At 39.2% G+C, this 22,606-nt stretch overlaps 2 protein-coding genes across 2 annotated transcripts; both read left to right on the top strand.

Annotated features, from left to right (window-relative positions):
• Positions 1 to 3,577: 3,577 nt before the first annotated feature.
• Positions 3,578 to 5,108, top strand: si:dkey-22f5.9 (liver-expressed antimicrobial peptide 2-like). Its single transcript, XM_058415193.1, has 3 exons — positions 3,578 to 3,745; positions 3,922 to 4,082; positions 4,202 to 5,108. Exons 1-3 carry the CDS (start codon positions 3,680 to 3,682, stop codon positions 4,239 to 4,241), a joined length of 267 nt encoding a protein of 88 aa, XP_058271176.1. The 5' UTR covers positions 3,578 to 3,679; the 3' UTR covers positions 4,242 to 5,108.
• A 1,404-nt stretch (positions 5,109 to 6,512) lies between these two features.
• Positions 6,513 to 22,266, top strand: phka1b (phosphorylase kinase, alpha 1b (muscle)). Its single transcript, XM_058416159.1, has 32 exons — positions 6,513 to 6,662; positions 6,923 to 7,081; positions 8,580 to 8,627; positions 9,390 to 9,558; positions 9,668 to 9,750; positions 10,434 to 10,514; positions 10,636 to 10,734; positions 11,792 to 11,938; positions 12,079 to 12,132; positions 12,253 to 12,375; positions 12,486 to 12,581; positions 13,134 to 13,241; positions 13,922 to 14,000; positions 14,078 to 14,212; positions 14,306 to 14,415; positions 14,527 to 14,671; positions 14,835 to 14,913; positions 15,350 to 15,420; positions 15,577 to 15,738; positions 15,822 to 15,898; positions 16,587 to 16,732; positions 17,695 to 17,848; positions 18,065 to 18,144; positions 18,226 to 18,304; positions 18,392 to 18,521; positions 18,911 to 19,012; positions 20,031 to 20,146; positions 20,247 to 20,291; positions 20,405 to 20,563; positions 20,648 to 20,701; positions 20,795 to 20,995; positions 21,519 to 22,266. The coding sequence occupies exons 1-32, from the start codon at positions 6,585 to 6,587 to the stop codon at positions 21,690 to 21,692; spliced, it is 3,543 nt and encodes a 1,180-aa protein (XP_058272142.1). The 5' UTR covers positions 6,513 to 6,584; the 3' UTR covers positions 21,693 to 22,266.
• The last annotated feature ends 340 nt before the right edge of the window (positions 22,267 to 22,606 follow it).

Below are 22,606 nucleotides of genomic sequence, written 5' to 3'. Positions count from 1 at the left end.
TTGAATTCTTAATTAGTTTAAACGTTTATTGATACATCGTTTATAGATATCTGATAACTAAGCTAATGAGGTGTACCTAATAAATTGGCAACTATTAAATGTTGATCAGTTTTTTTCCACGATCCTCAGTTTTAATTCTTACTTTTTTCCCCCTCCTCACCTTCTCACAGATCTTACACATTGATCAAGTTGCTCAGAGCTCTTCTTCTTCTTTCGGCTTTTCCCTTCAGGGGTCTCCACACTGAATCATCTCTCTCCACCTATCCCTATCTTCTGCATCCTCGACACTTGCTTCATATCCTTATTTATTACATCCATATACCTCCTCTTTGGCCTTCCTCTTTGCCTCCTGCCTGGCAGCTCCATGTCCAACATTGTCCTGCAGATACACTCACTCTCCCTCCTCTGAACATGTCCAAACCATCTTAATCTGGCCTCCCTAACTTCGTCCCCCAAACGTCCAACGTCCGACGTCCCCTGGACGTCCATCAGAGCTGTCCCTCTGATGGACTCGTTCCTAATCCTGTCCGACCGTGTCACTCCCAAAGAGAACCTCAACATCTTCAGCTCTGCTACCTCCAGCTCTGACTCCTGTCTCTTTCTCAGTGACACTGCCTCTAAACCATACAGCATGGCTGGTGGTCACCACTGTCTTGTACACCTTCCCCTCGATTCTCTCCAATATTTTTCTATCAAAGTTGCTCAGAGCTCTAATCTGTACTAATACACACAGCCAGTGAAGTGAGTTCACACTGACCAAATGATATAATAAAGACACACATGAGAGTACATATTTACATCACGTAGCACTGACAACTACACAATCCTATGACGACTTATAAAATGTTCCTGATCAGCAACACCCTTTTAGTTTAAACTATGGAGAAAAACACAGAACACACAGTTAGATTCAACCTATTCAATAGGTTGAATAAATCATGACCACTCAAACTAGTAAACATATTTAAATGGAGAAATGCACAGACACACACACACACACACACACACACACACGGCTATTTGCACGGGCATGCCTGATTTTTTCTTTTTAGCTCTGTGCAGCCAAATGACTGACAGTGTGATCAGCTGCATTCTCACAGAATCACAAATCCAGGCCAAAGTACGCATAGAGAGTGGTCACACACACACACACACTCACAGTCACATGCTTGCTCACACACACACACACACGCACACACACACACACACACGCACACACACACACACACACACACAGCAGTAGATAGTTATTTGAGCTTTTGACCCCTGTGAAGCCAATACTCAGTATATGGCAAACTAGAAGATAGAAAAAAAGGGAGAAAGGTGAACAAAGAGCACTCATGTACCAACACACACACACACACACAATATGCTATACTTCATACAATATATTCTAATTCTAATTGCGCATGTTAATGTGCTCTGAAGGGTCAATCTAGTGGTGTGAGTACTAAGGCCTTGAACACTGCTATTATTTGGCACATGTATGGATGATGAAACTAGTCATGAACTTGTTGTAAGGGCTCCTATCCGAGAAATGGAGAAAAAAAGAAAGAAAGAAAGAAAATCCTGCGAATGCGGCTCGTACTTCAAGGAACGGTTGGGCCAAAAATAAATACACATGCACTGTGTATTCTGACCCCTTTCTATCAGAACCAGCATTAACTTCTTCAGCAATTTGAGCAACAGTAGCTCGTCTGTTGGATCGGATCACACGGCCCAGCCTTCTCTCCCCACGTGCATCAATGAGCCTCGGCCGCCCGTGACCCTGTCTCCGGTTCACCACTGTTCCTTCCTTGGACCACTTTTGATAGATACTGACCACTGCAGACCGGGAACACCCCACAAGAGCTGCAGTTTTGGAGACGCTCTGATCCAGTGGTCTAGACATCACTGGAACAAATTTCAAATCCTTACGCTTAACCATTTTTCCTGCTTCTAACATCAACTTTGAGGACAAAATCCCATCCACTAACAGGTGCCATGATGAGGAGATACTCAGTCTTATTCATTTCACCTCTCACTGATCACAATGTTATACCTGATCGGTGTATATAAAAGCGATATTGTACATTATATATTATATATTTAATATAACTACTTACCTAAAAATGTTTATATTTAAATATAATTTCACAGACTGTGTTTCATTTAACAGCCACAACTAATCAATAACAAAAAAATATAAACTATAGAAAGGAAAAAAAATATAGAAAGGAAAGCTTAATGGAATACTCACTAAACTTTCTTCTAATTTATTGTCACATTTCTGACGGAAACAGAAGAAGCATGATTAGAGAGACACAACAGGTAAATAGGTAAATAGGTAAAAGGGCACGGAGTAGACCACTGCCCTATGTGTGATGTGTAATCCTTATTGGCTATTTAAAGGACAGTGTTTAGAAATGGTTGACCCGGTGTGACTAGACTGATCTAGAATTGACCAACCACTACATCATCACTGTTTCTCTACTAGAGTGAACTGGATGACACAGTGAGTCACATGATGAGAAAGAATTAATTATATATTATATTTTTTTGTTTTACATTTCTCATGGTACATTGTTTTTATATTTTACTGTACAATTTAGAATCATCAGCTAAAGCAATGTGAAAACATTTTATGGATCTTTAATGAAGAATGTGTGGACATGAAATGACCAGGTCAGTGATCTGAACCAAAAAGATAAATGAAAATAAACAACAAAATGCATCCAAAAAAAATTCGTACCTGTACCTGGAACAGAAACAATCTGAAATCTTACTGGGTAATTTCTTGCGCATGTGCCCATGCTATATTATAATTTATTTCTACCACAGTGCTGCAGATTGGTCAGAAGGTGTTTCTATAACAGTAACCCTGTAATTTTAAGTTGATATTAATCCACATAGTTTGAAAGTATCAGCATTCTATATTAAATATACAGAGACTTGAATAGTGGACATTCCACTGATATGATATGGTGAAGATTTCTCCAAGGAGTCATTTATGTAGTACACTTGAACTGCACACTTAAACTTTATTCGTACACTGGACTGCTGCCTTCAAATGTAACATTGTGAATTTGTTTAAATTATAATATATAATAATACGTACACTATAATATAATATATATTCTATCATAAAGTTGAGTTTTTAGTTTCGATCTTTTGGAAATCAAGAAAGTATGCATAAAAAACTCCACAAGCATTATATAACAGACTATTGCATGAAAAATCCATGGCCTTTCCAAAACATATGAACAATTGGTCTAAGGCTTACATGTGGTCATCACCTTTTTCTGTCATATTCTATGTTTATACATGAATTACTGCATAATGTATTAGTATAGTTAATCCAGCTCTTTGTCTTACAAAAACTTATTTTTGTTTACTCTTTAAATCCTTGCTAATATTTTCTACCATCTACTATTCATGGCAGAATTTGAAGATATAAACTTTGCATTATGCCCCCAAAGGTCAAGTAACAAGAAATGAATGGCTGCCAGGTTGGAGATTATCTCAACTATCAAATATTTGGACAAGGTGATTTCACTGGAGCCATGAGCGTGTCAGTGACAGCGGGACATAAAAGCAGAGCGAGGCATAAAAAGACTGTCCTACAGCTTTAGAACGCCAGACTGATCTCCTGGACTCAACTGGACCAGCGTTAAGCTTTTAAGAAGGAATTACCGCCAGCATGCAGAGCTACAACCAAACTATAACCATATTGTGCCTCTTGGCTTTGCTTTTCTCAATGAACCAGGTAAATATTTTTACATACACTCATACATACCAGTTGAGTTTGCATGTAATATGTTGCCATCACTAATAATATTCAGTTCACTTCTATATGTATAGCACTTTTAATGATGGACTGTCTCAAAGCAGCTTTACAGAAGACAGGAAATGATATGCTGCTATTATTAATGTGTGTCTCAGACCTCCAGTGCACCAACACTAACCTCTACATCAGGTATCAAGCGGTCAGACACTGTACTGAACCGTAAAGCTCGCATGACTCCGCTGTGGAGAATCTTGGCCAGTAAACCCCATGGTGCTTACTGTCACGATCATATGGAATGCTCTACAGGACTCTGCAGGTAAACAACACTGAGTAAAGATTACCTTCTGTATACAGTATACTCTTGCATGTATTTGTACCTGACAGACACTTTACAGCTAAATTTACGTTCAGTTTGACCTCGTTTACTCTCCACAGGAACGGCTTTTGCTCTTTTGACGTGCCTGTTAAGTCCTAGTGTCTGATCTAAAAGAATTTTGCTGCTGCTGCCAACCACGCAAATACAAGAGAGGTATATAAAACGAGAGCGATACAGATTTATAAATATTAATTCTTTTTAATGGAATTGTTATGTAAGGACAGCACAACCTGTGCATTTTTACTTGCAAATATACAAACTGTGTAATTTTTACTGTGCAAATTATTTGCTTAAATTAAAAAAATTAAATAAATCTAGAGGTAATATGTAAATATGTAAATATTCATATTTTTACTGAAATTATATATTCAAATATCTACAAATATAAAGCCCAGCTTTACAAAAAAAAAAAAAAACAGGAAATGTTTGTCTGTGTATTACACATAGTTAAATTATTGTAAATATATTATTAATTTAACTCTATGTGTACTTATCATTATACAAAATATACTTCTCGAATGTTTAGTGCCGGCACATTAAAGAGGCATCTCAGGTTAATCAGCTACACTTTTTAAACTCAGACATATCGTGTTATGCAGATTTCCGAGTTCTGAACCTGAAATGCCTCGATAAAATAAAAAAAAAAGTGTTTTATAAGTATAGAAAATTTAATGCAAATTATAAATTAATTTTATCAAGAAAAGTGATATATTTATATACTGTGTTTTGTTATTGCCTGCACCTGAGAGTGAATTATTTTCTGAAAATTGTACTGTAAAAAAACCAAGTACTGTTAAAGGCCTTGATAATGCATTACTCAATATAAATTATTACTGCATTTCTAAATAAAATATGCTCTTGATTGATTACTCGAGGATCTTTATTACTGTAACCTGTTACTGTACAGTTTACAGAGGCTGTGTGCTGTGGGAAATGATTGTCAAATAAAAATGATGTGAATCTTGATTATTTTTTCTTTGTTGTCTAGATGTCTTTTCTGAATTACTGACATACAATTTTTTACAGTTAGTTACTCCATTACAGTTGGAGTTATACATCACCTACATAAATCTAGATTCTATGAACATGCATGAATAAGATGAAAACAAGTGTGCACCACCTCCACTTACTCTTACTGTATCTAGTGTATAACTGTAAGGTTTCATATTCTCTCTTTGTCTGGTCTATATTTGATAAATGGAAGATGACTGGTTACTTTATTTTATGCTGCAATAACACTTACCTGCCACACGTCTGACATTACACAGATCAGGCATAGCTTTATGAGCAGTGAGAGGTGAAGTGAATAAGACTGATGATCTCCTCATCATGGCACCTGTTAGTGGGTGGGATATATTAGACAGCCAGTCAACATTTTGTCCTCAAAGTTGATGTTAGAAGCAGGATAAATGGACAAGCGTAAGGATTTGAGTGAGTTTGACCAAAAGGGCCAAATTGTGATGGCTAGACCACTGGATCAGAGCATCTCCAAAACTGCAGCTCTTATGGGGTGGGGAACAGTGGTGAAACAGGTTATGGTTATGGGCAGCCGAGGCTCACTGATGAGATGATCCAACAGACAAGCTCAAATTGCTGAAGAAGTTAATGCTGGTTCCGATAGAAAGGTGTCAGAATACACAGTGCACTGGGCTGTTTTGGCGGCAGAAAGGGGGACCAACACAATATTAGGCAGGTGGTCATAATGTTATGCCTGATCTTTGTATAGGTGATTGTATAGGTGATTCTCAGCTCCGATTGGTTTTGGTTAAACTTATCCAAATCTTCCAAATATAATCCCAAATGTACTAAAATTTACCATAAAAAGACAAGGACTCAGCAAAACAAGCAGGAGACAGCAGGTGTATATAGGGAAGGTAATTAGGACATAAGAAACAGGTGTGCAGAGACGGGGCAAGCACATGTGCAAACACAACGTAAACAGAAGCATATGGGAACATAACATGAAAGAAACCCTGCCAGACTGACCACTGGTGTTCTGGCAGGGACCTTTCCAGCACTCCATAGGTTTGTATGTTGCCATGCCAACACACAGACTGACTGACAGCCCATAGTAAGTGTAGTTGCAATTTTAATATAACAAAAATGGTTTCTAGAATTCGCATGTCCAACTCTTGTCCAACCAAATCAGTAGAACGGAACTAAATGTTATATAATGAAAAATATCACACATTTTGTTCTGATTTTGCACCATTTATCTTTAAATCTTTCAGCTGTGTAAAACAGAAATAAAGTTTCCTTTATCTGATTTCCTCAGCTGGGACAGGAGTGTAACCGATAGCCCTTCAGAGGAGTGTCTTATCCCCCCCTCTCTCTGAGACCCTGACATTTGGTTCTATTACATGCCTGGGTATTGACAGCATAACATTAGGTGCCGAGAAGCTCTTTAGACTGAGCGTCAGGAAGGGTGAGGAGGTAAACATCATGAGAAGTCGCAGCAATTCAGGAGTCAGGCTTGACAATTATGCACGAATGGTCCATAAAACAATCCTCTGTCACCAGGTAAGAAAAAACCCTTTCTTTGTTTGCTGGACTGATGACTTGCATGCATCGGAACTTACATGTAGTTCACACCTCTATTTGCGAAGTTATAAACAATTCTTCATTTGCTTTATCCGCATGGTGGACCATACCAAGGTGAAATACCTTCTCCTGAATGTTGCAGCCATTCCAGTGTACCGTATCAAGATAGATGTACACATTAAACAAAGAAAATTCTTTATGTATTTTCTTCTATTTGCTTACTGTGATCAATTTCCAAGGATCCAGTAACAGGCTTACTATCAGGAACTGCTGATCTCCCACATGCCTGGGTCCGAGACAATGTGTACGGTATCCTGTCTGTGTGGGGCCTGAGTCTGGCCTACAGGAAGAATGCTGACCGCGACGAAGACAAGGCCAAAGCCTATGAGCTGGAGCAGGTATAAGTTATCATCTTCTGGAGCTAGTGCACTTACTTTTACTACTGTGAGACGATTGCTTGGAATTAAGGTTAAATTGAACAAAGAATGTCTTCTGGCATTTTAAAGGATCCATTTGATTGTTTTTAAAGCCCTCTGCTGGTTACAGTTGGAATTACAATAAGAATGAATTTAACGATCCATTGGCCTTCCTCTTAATATCCCTACTTCCTCTATTGATACAGTTTCAGAGTGCGGGCTCAGACTTGCTTTTACAGCATACTATTAAAACAGACACTATTCCAAGCAAACAGGAGAGGTTTATGCTTGTACGCCATTAACATCTGTATTTTACAGTGCCCATTTTATCTCAGCTAAGGAGCTAACTGTCATGTCACTAAAGTTAGCTTGCTAACTAATGACTTATGCTTAGCTTGCTAGTTAGCGAACACCTATAATTTATGTTGCTTTAATAAACCTAAATCTGACCTAAAATATGCACCAAGAGACTAGCTAGTTAATGCTAAATTCAATTCAGTTCAATTTTATTTGTATTGGACTTTCAACTTACAGGAATATGTCAATTCAAAATATAAATGAAAAACTTTTAATTGAATTTTAATGTGTCCTTTATAAGCAAGCCATAGGTGACTGTGGCTAGGTCTCATTCTAGAGGTGCACATTTAGCTATTTAACTTGGTTTAGTTATGGCATCTAATGGAACTGTTTGTTCAGTACACTGCCATCCTATCTAATAGCTAACGTCAGTCTGACTCATCCATCCATTGTCTATACCTGCTTTATTCCTAATTAGGGTCACGGGGATCTGCTGGAGTCTATCCCAGCACACTTTGGGCAAATGGCAGGGGTACACCCTGGACAGGTTGCCAGTCCATCACAGGGCCACACATATAGACAGACAACCACACACACAGGCAATTTAGAATTACCAATCAACCTAATGTACATGTTTTTGGAGTACCCTGCACTCAGAAAGGCTTCTGCCTGTTCAAACGCAGGATTCGAACCCAGGACCTTCTTGCTGTGAGGTAACAGTGCTAACTAAGCCACCGTGCACCAACTCATTAACACAATATTTGATAAATTCTTCAGTCATACTACACCCAAGAGGATCATACTACCTAATACAGATTTCTAAGTGTCTTTGAAATGCTGTAATAATTTATTGATCTAAAAAACACTTTTATTTGTTAGCAGCTGCACCATTAAACAAGATCATTCATTTAGTACATTTCTAACCAAGTATAATTTACTGGTTCAACATTTAACACGTGTATTTTTAATGCATGGTCATGTGTACTATTTATAATTTCCAGCAGTCTTCTTTAAGTGAGAGTGAATGTCCAAGTGGAAATGCCATGGGGGCAAATTGCTCAGCTCCTATTTCTCTTTTGATTACGGAGGTTGGAGTGGGTAGAAGCAGGAATCAATGCAGCTCTCTCTCTCTCTCTCTCTCTCTCTCTCTCTCTCACACTTCCTCTCTCTTTTCTCTGTACAGACTGTAGTAAAGCTTATGCGGAGCTTGCTGCTGTGTTTGACGAGACAGGTATGAATAAACGTTTTAAGTATTATAAGCAAATACACAAATGTAGCTATCAGCATTCCAAATGTACATTTTTTTATAGGGAGAAAAATTCCTAGTGGAGTCCCATGAAAGTTAATTGGAATTGGGCATGGTGGATTGGCTCACATTGAAAAAAGGGTTGTTAATGGGAGTTAAGAAGACTTTAGTGACATGTCAATAATCCAGTTGAATTTTTATGCATTACCTATTGGATTATGATCTGATTTCTGTGGGGTTCCTGGTAGATTTTTATTAGTTACATACAATCTGATTTATATTCTCCTATTGCATATATACAGTACAGGTCAGTCATTAGTATATGGTCTGATTTCTAACAGGTTCCTATTGGATTTTTATGAGTTAGTAATGGGAAGATGGTCTGATGTATATGGGATTCTTAGCGGAAATGTATTAGTCAGTGGAATATGATTTGATTTCTAATGGATTCCTGCTGGACTTCGTTCTGATTTCTATGGCATTCATAATGGACAAGGTGTCTACTGGACATTTAAGGGATTAGTTGTTAGAATATGGTCTGATCTCTAATGGGTTACTATTGGATTTCATTGGGTTGGCCATTGGAATATGTTCTGATTTGTAATAGTTCTAAATGAATATTTATTGTTTAGTTATTGGAATACAGTCTGATGCTATGGGATTAGAATAAGACTATATGTCTATATATATGCGGCATACTTTCATGGGCAGACTAAGAGACATCTATGATTTCTGATGTATTCCTAGCTGGACAAAGTGGAGAAGTTTAAGTACAGCAAGAGCATCACAGACTGCCTGCATGCCAAGTATCACACAGGAACATGTGCTACTGTGGTTGGAGATCAGGACTGGGGTCATTTACAGGTGGACGCTACGTCCATCTTTCTGCTGTTCCTGGCTCAAATGACAGCTTCAGGTCAGCACTGATAAGCTCACAACACAAAAACTAAGCTCTCAACCAATTTAATTCTTAAGAATAAGTGCATTCTAACAGAATGAGTTAATATTTGGTTTACGGTGTACAGGACTACACATCATATACACACGCGACGAGGTCGATGTTGTCCAGAATCTTATCTTCTATATTGAAACAGCATATAAAGTTGCAGTAAGTGTTCTGTGCAACAAATACACAAATCCACTAAACATACACTGTATTGACAAAAGTTTTGGGACATCTGCCTTTACATTCACATGAACTTTAATGACATCCCATTCCTAATCTGTAGGGTTTAATATGGAGTTGTCCCACACTTTGCAGCTATAACAGCTTCAACTCTTCTGGTCAGGATTTCCACAAGGTTTAGGAGTGTGTTTATGGAAATTTTTGACCAGAAACGCATTGGTGAGGTCAGGCACTGATGTTGAACTGAAGAAGGCCTGGCTCACAGTCTCCGCTCTAATTCATCCCAACGGTGTTCTATGGGGTTGAGGTCAGGACTGTGCAGGCCAGTCAAGTTCCTCCACACCAAACTCACTCATCCATGTCTTTATGGACCTTGCTTTGGTCACTGGTGTACAGTCATGTTGGAACAGGAAGGGGTCATCCCCAAACTGTTGCCACAAAGAGCATGAAATTGTCCAAAATGTCTTGGTATGAAGCTGAAGCATTAAGAGTTCCTTTCACTGGAACTAAGGGGCCGAGCCCAACCCCTGAAAAACAACACCTGAATTCAATGATTTGGAGGGGTGTCCCAAAACTTTTGGCAATTAAAATTGTATATAAATACTTATTCTTCAATATTACTATAGGCATAAAAGTAAGTCAGTTTTCTTTGTTATGGTGTTTAGGATTTTGGAATGTGGGAACGAGGCGAAAAGACAAATCAAGGAATCCCTGAAATCAATGCCAGCTCTATTGGAATGGCAAAGGTAAGAGATTCTGTCTGTTTTGAAAACATCAGTGAACCAGTGCCGTTGGAAAATATGATTAGAAAAAGAGTAGATCACTGTGTGGATATATTTAAATGATCTCCAGTTGTGATGTATTTAGGCAGCCCTGGAGGCCTTGGATGGATTAAACCTCTTTGGTGCCAAAGGGGGCCCAGAGTCGGTCGTTCACGCTTTGGCTGATGACATTCAGCGTTGCCAAGTAAGACTGGCTTTTGCTTTGAAACATTACAAAAGAGGAAGGAGGAGATAGATTGTTTTATCTCATACTGCAATTTAATGTCTCTTTAACAAATATTTAATGAACTACTAAAAGAATTAAAGATACAGAATTTAAACAAATATACATAACCCCACTGCCCAAATAGAGTCATTTAAACAAAACTTATTTTTCAAATGTTTCTTTATTTTTGCACTGGAAATATGAGGCTAAAGTAGTTTACAAGAAATGCTACATTACCCCACCTCAGGATCTTACCTCAAACCACACCCACTTCAATTTAGGAGTGCCTTAATATCTTGAGACTCTTTTAACTATAAAATATGACCCAGGAACCTTACTGTTTCCATGTGTAAGATAATATAATAATATAAGCTATATGCGTAAGATAATATGGCTATTTATTGGAGACAATAGAGATTTTTTTTAATTAACCTTCTACCAAAAAACACTTTAGATCCAAGCATATATAAGACTTTGATTTTTGGATGAAACCCATTCAACTGACCAGTCAAACAGGCCCGTATCTATAAGCTAAACAATATATTTCAATCATAAGTTTAATGTTTTTGATATTGAGTTGTGATTTCTGACACTGTGACAAAATGTAAAATATCACAGACCCCTTGGCTATGCTTCTTGGACCCCCGGGACCCCACTGTCAGAGCCAATGGTTTAGGATACAGAGTGACTTTCTGTATAAACATAAACAAATTTCAGTGTGATTCTGCAATGTTATAGAATGTTATAGACCCCCTTTTTTTGCCCTATTTGGTCACTTGCCAATTCTCACTCACTAGCCAGCTCACCCCTATCCTTTATCAGCCTCCAGCCAAGGAGGGTCTGGCATCATCCATCCATCCATCCATCCATCCATGTATCCATCCATCCATCCATCCATCCATGTATCCATCCATCCATCCATCCATCCATGTATCCATCCATCCATCCATCCATCCATGTATCTATCTATGTACTGATGTATTCATTTAATTGTCCAACCATAAAGTTATTGCCTCACTCACTGTCTCTCAAACAGTCAATCCTCAGCTCAATGCTGCCAAGAGCCTCCACATCTAAAGAGGTGGATGCTGGAGTTCTTTCCATCATCTCCTACCCAGCGTTTGCAGTCGAGGATGTTGACATTGTTAACATTACTAAAGAGGAGATCATCTCAAGACTGCAGGTGATCTGATAATGAAGTCTGAGAGCTACAAAAGCAGCAGTTTTAATATTATTGATCCAACTTCTTAATGTGTTATGTTCATCCAGAAATGTAATGTTCATTTACCTTTCCTAAAAGTTCATTATTTTACTCTTTTACAGGGCAGATATGGATGCTGTCGTTTTCTCAGAGATGGCCACAAAACCCCCAAAGAGGTCAAATACATTTTGCATGAACTTACATATATACATATAAAAAAATACATATTATTCTGAGCCAACTGGCCAAAGCTTTTGCCCACATGAGCAATGCTTTTATCGCATGTGTTTACTCAGGATCCCAATCGTTTATACTATGAGTCATCAGAGCTGAAGCTCTTTGAGAATATTGAGTGTGAATGGCCGTTGTTTTGGACTTACCTCATCCTGGATGGAATTTTTATCAATAGTCGTGAGCAGGTTTGTAACATACAGGTCAAAAATGTCAAATATTCTAGCATTTATCTAGTTTATTGCCAGAACTTCAGAATTGTAGGATAAAGTTTATTTGATTGTGTGTGATATTGCAGGTACAGGAGTACCGAGATGCCTTAGAAGGTATTCTGATCAAAGGAAAAGATGGGCTCCGTCTTGTTCCTGAGCTTTACAGTGTTCCTCCAGATAAGGTACATCAGTGAATGACCAATCAGATTAGAAAACAACTAAAACAAATACTGAAAGACAGATACAGAAAAATCTGAAAAAAATATCTTAATAAGTAAATAAAATAAAATAACTTGATTGCCACCATTGCATCAGCTTTTCCATGACTAAACTGTAGGATTTATGGAATTTTGTTATATGATTCTTTACATTAAATTCCTGTCAGAATAAACATGCTTATTTTTCAATGAAATCTTAATTTGTTTACAAAAGGCTTATTAACATTAATGTACATAATGCCTACAGAATGAACATCTTCAGTATTAAAGCATAAGAAAGAGCTGGGCAGCTGATCCATGACCCCCCCCACCCCCAAGTTTTACGACATAGCAACACCCACTGTTCCAACGTTTTTCGTTTGTTCTATTAAATATCACACAGTCCATTACACAAATAGCACACTCTACAGTCTGAATGTCCCGGGTCTATGGCCTTGAACTGTATGAGACAGGAGGCCATGCTGGTTCATTCCAGTAGACCCTGAACTCTAACTCTGTGTCTTTTATTTAAATAAGGTGGATGAAGAATATGTCAATCCCCACACTGTGGAACGAGTGCCAGTGGGCAACTGTCCATTGAAATGGGCCCAGTCCCTGTACATATTGGGTAACCTGTTGGCAGAGGTATTGCACCTGCGATAATGTGTGCCTTCATGCTACAGTAAAATACATGTAAAGCCTTTATTTTAACATGTAATTATTACTAAGTTCAATACTATTTATTGATTTTTCTTATACATGAATAAAGTCTTGGTGTAAGACTTGGGTGAAAGTTCAAAAGTGTCTACTTAAATGTACACAAAAGGTTTCTTGGATAAATTTGTTCTCCAATGAATGTGTTCCTTAAATACTCTCTTTGGTCAAATGTTTGTGGACACCTGACCAACATTCACAACATTACAGTATGTGCTTTTTGTGCATCTGATTACATATTTAGGTTACAATAGGGTTGAGGTCAGTGTTGTGGACCGCAAGAGTTTTTCAACTTCAGACTTGGCAAACCATGCCTTTATTGAGCTCACTTTGTGCTGGAGTTTGGGATTCTTAGTTCCAATGAAGAGAAATATTAATTCTACAAAATAGAAATACATTCTAGACAATTGTCTGCTTCCAACTTTGTGGTTACAGTAGAACAGTTTGAGGAAGAAACACATGTTGATGCAATGGTCAGGTATCCAAATACTTTTGGCCATATAGTGTATTACCAATATCTCAAAATCAAAAGAATGACAAAAAATGAAACATTAACTGTTGATAATTTACATTATAACTATGCCATTCTTTATTTTTGATTGATCTCTCAGGGTTTCTTAGCACCTGGAGAGATCGATCCCCTCAACAGACGTTTCTCCACCATACCCAAGCCTGATGTTGTGGTTCAGGGTAAGATGTATACAGTATGTAAGTACCACTTGGATTTTGTGCTGTGGAACGAGGTGTAAGTTCCCTCTTGTTTTCAGTGTCGATTTTAGCAGAGACGGAGGAAATTCAACACCTTCTACAGAGCCAGGGGATCGATTCAGAGACCCTGGAGGACATTCATCCGATCAGAGTTCAGCCCTCTAGAGTTCTTAGTCACATCTATGCCAGACTTGGTAAGATAAGTGTTAACAGGACTCAGGGACTTACATATAATATTTCTTGAGATCTTCTTGATCTGTCGAACACAAATCTGTACAATCTTAAAGGACGTAACCAAAGACTTGGTCTGACTGGGAGGCCATATCGCGGTATTGGTGTGCTGGGGACATCCAAATTCTACATCATACGCAACACCATCTTTTCCTTTACACCTCAAGTGAGTGAATTTGATAAAGATCGCAAGCTGCAATGATCTGGCAGTACAAGATATACTGTACATTGTGGTATTGAATGCGGTCTAAATGATTGTTTTCTTACTTGTCTGTAGTTTATAGATCCTCAACAGTTTTACTTGGCCCTGGATAACAAGATGATTGTGGAAATGCTCCGTACTGATTTCTCCTACCTCTGTTCTCGTTGGAGGATGACCGGCAGGCCTACTGTCACTTTCCCGGTCTCTCAGAGCATGCTTAGTGAGTATCGGAAATGAAATGTTAAATCTAACACCTAACCTCAAGGAAAACCCCATTAAGGTTGTAAAGTTTGGAAAGGAACCATTGAGAACCCACTTTATGAGAATGTACTTGTACTCAACATTAATAGTAAGTCTTCAAGAAGCTTTCTTCTTCATTTCAGCTGAAGACGGCAAAGAAATTGATCCTGCTGTACTTTCTACCTTGAAAAAGCTGCAAGATGGCTACTATGGTGGGGCAAGGTAAGAACTTCCACTGTATTTTCACTTTCAGTTAACAGTTTCCAACATGAATCACAAAATTAATTGACTACCCACTGACAGCAACACATCATTCTCATCATCTCATAGATCACTAACTAGCCAAAGTCTGCCATATCTCAGTGCTGCAATGCATTTTATAGTTAAGAGCTAATTTACGGATTCCTGACTGTTGTTACTTTTTGTTTGAGATCATTTTCTCTTATTAAATGGCGCTGTAAGCGTGCAAGCACTGAACATCGGAACAAGGAAAATACAGCATTAACCTACAAATTAGCACCCGAATCGCTAAGCTCACTGAGCACATCATAAAAGCTTCAATCTAAACAAATTTAAGTTTAGAGTTTTACTGTGTAAAGCAGAACTTTAATCCTATATGCAGAACGTTATGTAGAAACCATCTGTCATGTATATTTAGAGTGAAGACTGGGAAACTGGCCTCGTTTCTGGACACTTCTTGTTGCGCTCATCTCACTTTTATGGATTGTGGTGAGTGGACTTCTCCATTGTGTGGTGTCCTCACATCCTCATTTTTGTTTTATACAGGCTTTGATGAATTTATGATGAAATAATGACACGAAAAAAAGATCGCCAACTTTTTTTTTATTCACACCACTGGATTTTGTACTGGTCTTGTTCTCACAGAGGTGGACGACGTGGCAGAGTACCTCGATCATCTACTTGCCATTCCCCAGCAGAGTCCCATCAGTGCCACTAAAGGTGGACTCAACCGCTTCAGAGCTGCAGCGAATAAAACTCGAAAGATGGTGTCACTGGTACACAAGGCCAAAGTGCTGAACATACATAGTGAGTTCAGCCTTACTCACGAGCAGTTACACCTCCTGTCCAAGAGAACTTTAAAACTCACATTTATTCTGTTTTTTTCACAGATGTGCGTCTGTATCTCCCTACAAAAGTGTTCCATGACCCACCACCAATCCTCCATCTTACAAATAAAGAAATCCAGGTACATAAAAGTCCAGATTAAAGGAATATTCCAGCAATTTAAACTATTCTTTATCTACCACATCTAGGACTTTATTCAGAAGGCAGTTAAATGTGAGTTCAGAACCAGAACCAGCATTAACTTCTTCAGCAATTTCAGCAACAGTAGCTCGTCTGTTGGATTGGATCACACGGGCCAGCCTACGCTCCCCACGTGCATCAATGTGTCTCGGCCGCCCATGACCCTGTCGCCGGTTCACCACTGTTTCTTCCTTGGACCACTTTTGATAGATACTGACCACTGCAGTCCGGGAACACACCACAATAGCTGCAGTTTTGGAGATGCTCTGATCCAGTGGTCTAGCCATCACAATTTGGCCCTTTTGGTCAAACTCGCTCAAATCCTTACACTTGTCCATTTTTCCTGCTTCTAACATCAACTTTGAGGACAAAATGTTGACTTGCTGCCTAATATATCCCACCCACTAACAGGTGCCATGATGAGGAGATCATCAGTCTTATTCACTTCACCTGGCACTGGTCATAATGTTATGCCTGATCTGTGTATATCTCAAGTGAATTCCTTTTTTTTGTTCTCATCACAGGAAAATATGTTGAAATTACTGTCTCTTGCTCTACAGATACTGTAGACAATGGATCAAAAAAAGTATGGTTTGTATTGTGTCTCACAATGCTTTCACTTCAATTAGGTCCCTCAGACAGAAGTACCTCCTTCAGTCAATCTACCCAGAGATGTGAATGGTGGAATTGATTATCCAGCCCTGGTGCAGATGCTGAAACAAAGCCAAAACCTACAAGACCAGGCTGATATCCTCTACATCTTTTATAAGGACAAGTACGGACACGTCCCTCTGTGGGAAGTAAAATGATATAGTGTTGTGTCTGAGGTAGTGATGGATCATTTCACTGACTCAGATCTTTCAGTCTCGTTCAGCAAAATGAACGAATCTATTTTTGAATCATTTTGTTCATTTCAACAGAATATAATTACAGTGTTACGTGTTTAATTACCTCGACACACCTACTTACACAAACACTGATCACATATTGCACGTCTTTTGATAATTTTATGATAATTCCAAAATTATAAAAAAAACGTATAAATTATACAAATTATACAACATTACATTAGTATTATTGTCTGTAAGATACCGATCCAGGAAGTGGTCACGTGATGAACGAATGAACGACTCACGCCCGAAGACTCTGGAGATGAACTGATCATTTCTGTTTCTATGAAGCTGTCACGTGATGAATGAACGACTCAGGAGATGAACTATTCATGTTTCCCATACATAACCTATATCAGGGATCCTCAAATCTGCCCCACGAGATCCACTTTCCTGCAGAGTTTAGCTCTAACCTTAATCAAACACACCTAAGCACGCTAATCGGTGTCTTCAGGATCATTAGAAAATCACAGGTAGAGGAGTTTGATCAGGGTTGGAGCTAAACTCTGCAGTGCATTGACCCTCCAGGGCAAGATCTGAGGAACCCTGACCTATAGGATGTTGCGCATGCACAGTCTAAAATGAGACGGCTCGTCGTTCCAGAGTCATATTAAGGAATCGTTCAAAATGAACGACGCATCACTAGTCTGAGGTTCTTGTCTGAGACTGTATGACAAAACACCCCCAGAAATCTAATCTACACTTCTCATAAGGCCAAGAGTGGACTAGACACACTATACTGCAGTGTGTAGTCCAGTCTGAATGATGTGCAGGAAATGATGTGCACTTTACATAATTTGAGTATGTATTGTAGTCATTTTAGTAAACATGTGTGTGAATGTGTTAGAGGTATGGACTGGGATACCAACCTGCATGGGAAAGGCTGGACTGTAAAGCGACTCCTGAGTGACTTGTATGAGAAAGCAGCCAGTCTGAGACACTGGGGACTTATCCGAATGGTCAGTGGCATGCTCCGCAGGAAAGTGGAAGAATTGGATGAGGTGAGTGATATATCATTTCACCTGGCACTGCTCAGAATCTTATGCCTGTATTAGTTACTATAGAAGCAATAACGCTTTAAAACACAAGCATTAATACAAAACAGCTGGAACTTTGTCAGAGCAGATGTTATAGAATCCAGCATAAAATATACTCTATATTGAAAACAACATGCCATGTAACATTATATTGATGTAATGTCCATCTTCTAATGACAGGCTTGCACCGATTTGCTGGCTCATCAGAAGCATCTGACTGTGGGTCTTCCTCCTGAACCACGAGAGAAAACCATATCAGCGTGAGTTCCTGTGCATACTATACACAGTACCATTTAAATCCACTCAGTCATGTGACATGAGTCTTTCCTCCATCCATGTAGCCCCATGCCCCCAGACAAGCTGGCCAGGCTTATTGATGAGGCCAGCCAGAACAACATCACAATTGCGATCCTTACTCAGGTTAGCTTCAATCTATATCTGATTTTTTTTCACAATTAAAGCTCTTTGTATTGGGTTTGTACTGATACCCATGTGTATGGTTGGCAGGAGATCATGATGTACCTGGCCATGAGCATTCGAACACAGCCAAAACTTTTCAGTGAAATGTTCCGCCTTCGCATCGGCCTCATTATCCAGGTCATGGCCACTGAACTGGCACAGTCTCTCAAGTGCTCTGGTAATAAATCATCCTCACACAGACCTGCATGTGCCATAATATGAAGTGTCAAATGTCTTAAGAAAAGCATGTTATAAAATTAACGTTGTGATGATTTGATCAAAACAATGATTTTTATGATTTATGATTTAATTTCTCGGCCCCTAAACTGAGAAAATGCTTCTCCTGTTTTCTGGCCAATTTTAAATCTAGACTGATCAGGCATAACATTATGACCACCTGCTTAATATTGGGTTTGTCCCCCTTTTGCTGCCAAAACAGTCCTGACCCATCGAGGCATGGACTCCACTAGATGTGAAAGTGTGGGGTTTCATTGATTATATTAAATAACTGATGAATTGATTAATTATGGGTTTCTGTCTGTTGAGAGGCTTTTTTTTTCAACTCAGGTGAGGAGTCTACTGAAAGTCTGATGAACCTGAGCCCTTCTGAGCTGAAGAATCTCCTCCTCCAGATCCTCAGTGGCAAAGAATTTAGAGTGCAGAGAAGCAGTGAGTTAATAGATAATCTATTTCATCTATTTACACTTAGACCTCATGCCCTCCTCCTGGTGGTCCAGTAACAGGATCCCACACTCTCATTGCCGCGGCCAGGGTTTGATTCCCGGTCAGGGCGCTAACCTAGCCACTGAAGAGTTAGCTCTCAGTGTCGGTCCCAAGCCAAGATTAAATGGGAGGATAGTGTGAGGAAGGACATCCGGTGAAAAACCTGTGCCAAATTGAAGCATGCGGACTAAATGATGGCAACTCTGGCGATCCCAAACATGGATCAGCCAAAAGAACAACAACACTTAGTTCACATACATCAATTTTTAATAAAGTTGAGTGTTTTTTGTAAGGTAAATTGCACTGAAAGTTTTGCTTTCCACGATGCTACACTATTTAAGGACATCTGCCTTTCCATGCACATGAATGTAATGTGGAGTTGTCCCGCCCTTTGCAGCTATAACAGCTTCAACTCTTCTGAGAAGGCTTTCCACAAGGTTTAGGAGTGTGGAAAAAAGGAATTTTTGACCATTTGTGAGGTCAGGCACTGATGTTGCATGAGAAGGCCTGGCTCGCAGTCTCCGCTTTAATTCAACCTAAAGATGTTCTATCAGGTTGAGGTCAGGACTTTGTGCAGGCCAGTCAAGTTCCTCCACACCAAACTTGTTCATCCATGTCTTTATGGACCTTGCTTTGGTCACTGGTGTGCAGTCATGTTGGAACAGGAAGGGGTCATCCCCAAACTGTTGCCACAAAGAGCATGAAATTGTCCAAAATGTCTTGGTATGAAACTGAAGCATTAAGAGTTCCTTTCACTGGAACTAAGGGGACGAGTCCAACCCCTGAAAAACAACACCTGAACTCAATGATTCGGAGGGGTGTCCCAAAACTTTTGGCAATATAGTCTATGCTGGAACCCATCAAAGTGCTCATATCCTAAATGAGGCTCAATGACCTTAATTAGATTTCTGTGGAAGTTTTTACTGATGTTATGTGATTCATTATGTGTACATGTGTATTTCAGTGCGCTCTGTTGGACCCGGGGTCAGCCCGGCCATCTCTATCCAGGACAAGAGTAAATCTGGTTCTGCAAAAGGTCAATTAAAAGGCAGCACTCAAATAAAGAGTGACATCAAACTGGTACGATGCATCAGATTCAAACGATAAATAATTCCTTATCATTCTTTCAGTTGTTTGAGAAAACAAGCTAATTTCTGTTCTTTTTAAAACTATTTTTAAGCCCTTATCGGTGCATTCCTTGGATATTAACAGCATTGAGTCAGGGGTGAGTACTGCACGTGACAAAACTCAAATATTTCAGAGGAAACTGTAGTGAAGAATTCTTTAGCTAATATTCTGCACTAATGCTTTGCTAATAAGCACTTATGTTTCTGTCAGAGGTACAGACTTCCTTCCATTGAGTCATTTCAAGGTTCTTTGGAAGCTACAGTGCAGGGCAGTACACAAGGTCAGTGGCTTCGTCGTCGCCGTTTAGATGGAGCTCTCAATAGAGTACCTGTTGGTTTCTACCAAAAGGTCTGGAAGGTCCTACAAAAGGTCAGCAGAAGCACGGTTAATTTGAGGGCTGTATTGCGCCGGGAAGTTATTAAATCTAAATCTTCTTTCCCTTTTGATTGAAAGTGTCATGGACTGTCTATTGAAGGGTGTGTCCTTCCATCATCAACCACAAAAGAGGTGAATACAGTAATAGTAATGGCAGTAATAAGGTATGGTGTAATAAATGACCAATACAGATGATTTGTTTTTGTGTTTACTAAATTTAATCAGATGACTCCCGGTGAGATAAAGTTTGCCGTGCATGTTGAGTCCGTGCTGAACCGTGTCCCACAGCCTGAGTACAGGCAGCTGCTGGTGGAGACGATCCTCGTCCTGACCATGCTGGCTGAAGTGGACATCCATAACATAGGAAGCATCATTCATGTAGAAAAGATTGTGCAAATAGCCAGCGACATGTTCTATAAAGATCAGGTAACCCTCACATGCATAATCACATAGTGCCTTTCAAAAAAAATATAGATGAAAATGGGCCATAATGAATGCAGAAAAAATAATGAGGGCTTAACTTATGGGTGTAGTAATTACAAATCTATTTCAAAACAAAGATTTCGTTAGGTAGTCCAATTTCCTCTTTCAATATTATTCAGATCCTTCCGATTAATATTTAATGACGCCTCACTTGGAAAATAGTACTAAGCAGTTTGTGTAATAAGTTTAGAGACACACATAAAAGTTTCTGCGGTTTTTTTCTGTAACCTCATGGCAGAGACAACCAGGTTTTGGGCTAAAATCTATCTCACCTTCTTCACAAACCTTTTTTGGTTTTATATGAAAAACAAAAAAAGACTAATATCAAAATGCTTCAGATGTCCATTTAGAATGTTTTTACATCCTTACAGACTTTTGTATGTTATGTATGAATAAAAAACATTACATACATACATCTGAAAGAACACAAGAACACTGTCATATATCTGTGTCTCCTCTATTACAGAAAGACCTGGGAGCAGATGATACTCTCCTGGAAAAGGATCGATCCAACGGTGTCTGCAGGTTACTTTATGACAGTGCACCCAGTGGCCGATTTGGGAGCATGACCTACCTGTCTAAAGCTGTAGCTGCTTATGTTGATGAATTCCTGCCAACTGGGTCCTGCTCGCTCCAATGACATACTCAGCTTGAGATTTTATTTTTGGCTGAAAATATGAGTGGCTAACACTGGTAGGAAAATATAACTCAATGTTGTTTCGGCTGCTCCCTGTTCGGGGTTGCCACAGTGGATTATTTAGTCCGCATGCTTTGATTTGGCACAGGTTTCGACACCAGATTCCTTTTCTGACGCAACTCTCCCATTTTATCCGGGCTTGGGACCAGCACTGAGTTAACTCCTCAGGGGCTGGGGTAGCTCCCTCGAACCCAGGCCACAGCAATGAGAGTGCAGGATCCTGCCACTGGACCCCCAGGAGGCTAAACATATAACTGAATAAATTTGTTAAATATCAAAACAGAAAGATTTGTTTGTGGACGCCTAAATAGGAGCAAATGTAGATTTTAAATCTAGGAGCTTTTTGATTTTGCAGTGGAAAAAATTGTCACTGCAGTGGTCACATTCATTTCTGAATAAAGGAGAGCTGATGATAATTTCATTAAAACTCTTGGTACTGACGTGTTGTTGTGTCATAAAATATAAAATCATGGTACAGTATTCAAATGTAAACTGTGTAAGGACAGGGATGTGGTAGCTTAGTAGTTAAGGTGTTGGACTTCTGACCCTCAGTTGTACACTGATCAGGAATAACATTATGACCACCTGCCTAATATTGTGTTGGTCCCCTTTTGCTGCCAAAACATCCCTGACCCGTCCTGCTCTGTGTATTCTGACACCTTTCTATCAAAACCAGCATTCAACTTCTTCAACAATTTGAGCAACAGTAGCTCGTCTGTTGGATCGGATCACACGGGCCAGCCTTCGCTTCCCATGTGCATCGATGAGCCATCAGTCTTATTCACTTCACCTGCCACTGCATGTTATGGCTGATCGGTGTATAAAATGAGATCAACTGTAAGTCGCTCTGGATAATG

This window comes from Hemibagrus wyckioides, linkage group LG18, assembly GCF_019097595.1.
Source record: "Hemibagrus wyckioides isolate EC202008001 linkage group LG18, SWU_Hwy_1.0, whole genome shotgun sequence".
NCBI classification, from domain to species: Eukaryota; Metazoa; Chordata; class Actinopteri; order Siluriformes; family Bagridae; genus Hemibagrus; species Hemibagrus wyckioides.
Note: the sequence above shows the minus strand (reverse complement) of the source record. Positions and strands in the feature narration are given on the sequence as shown.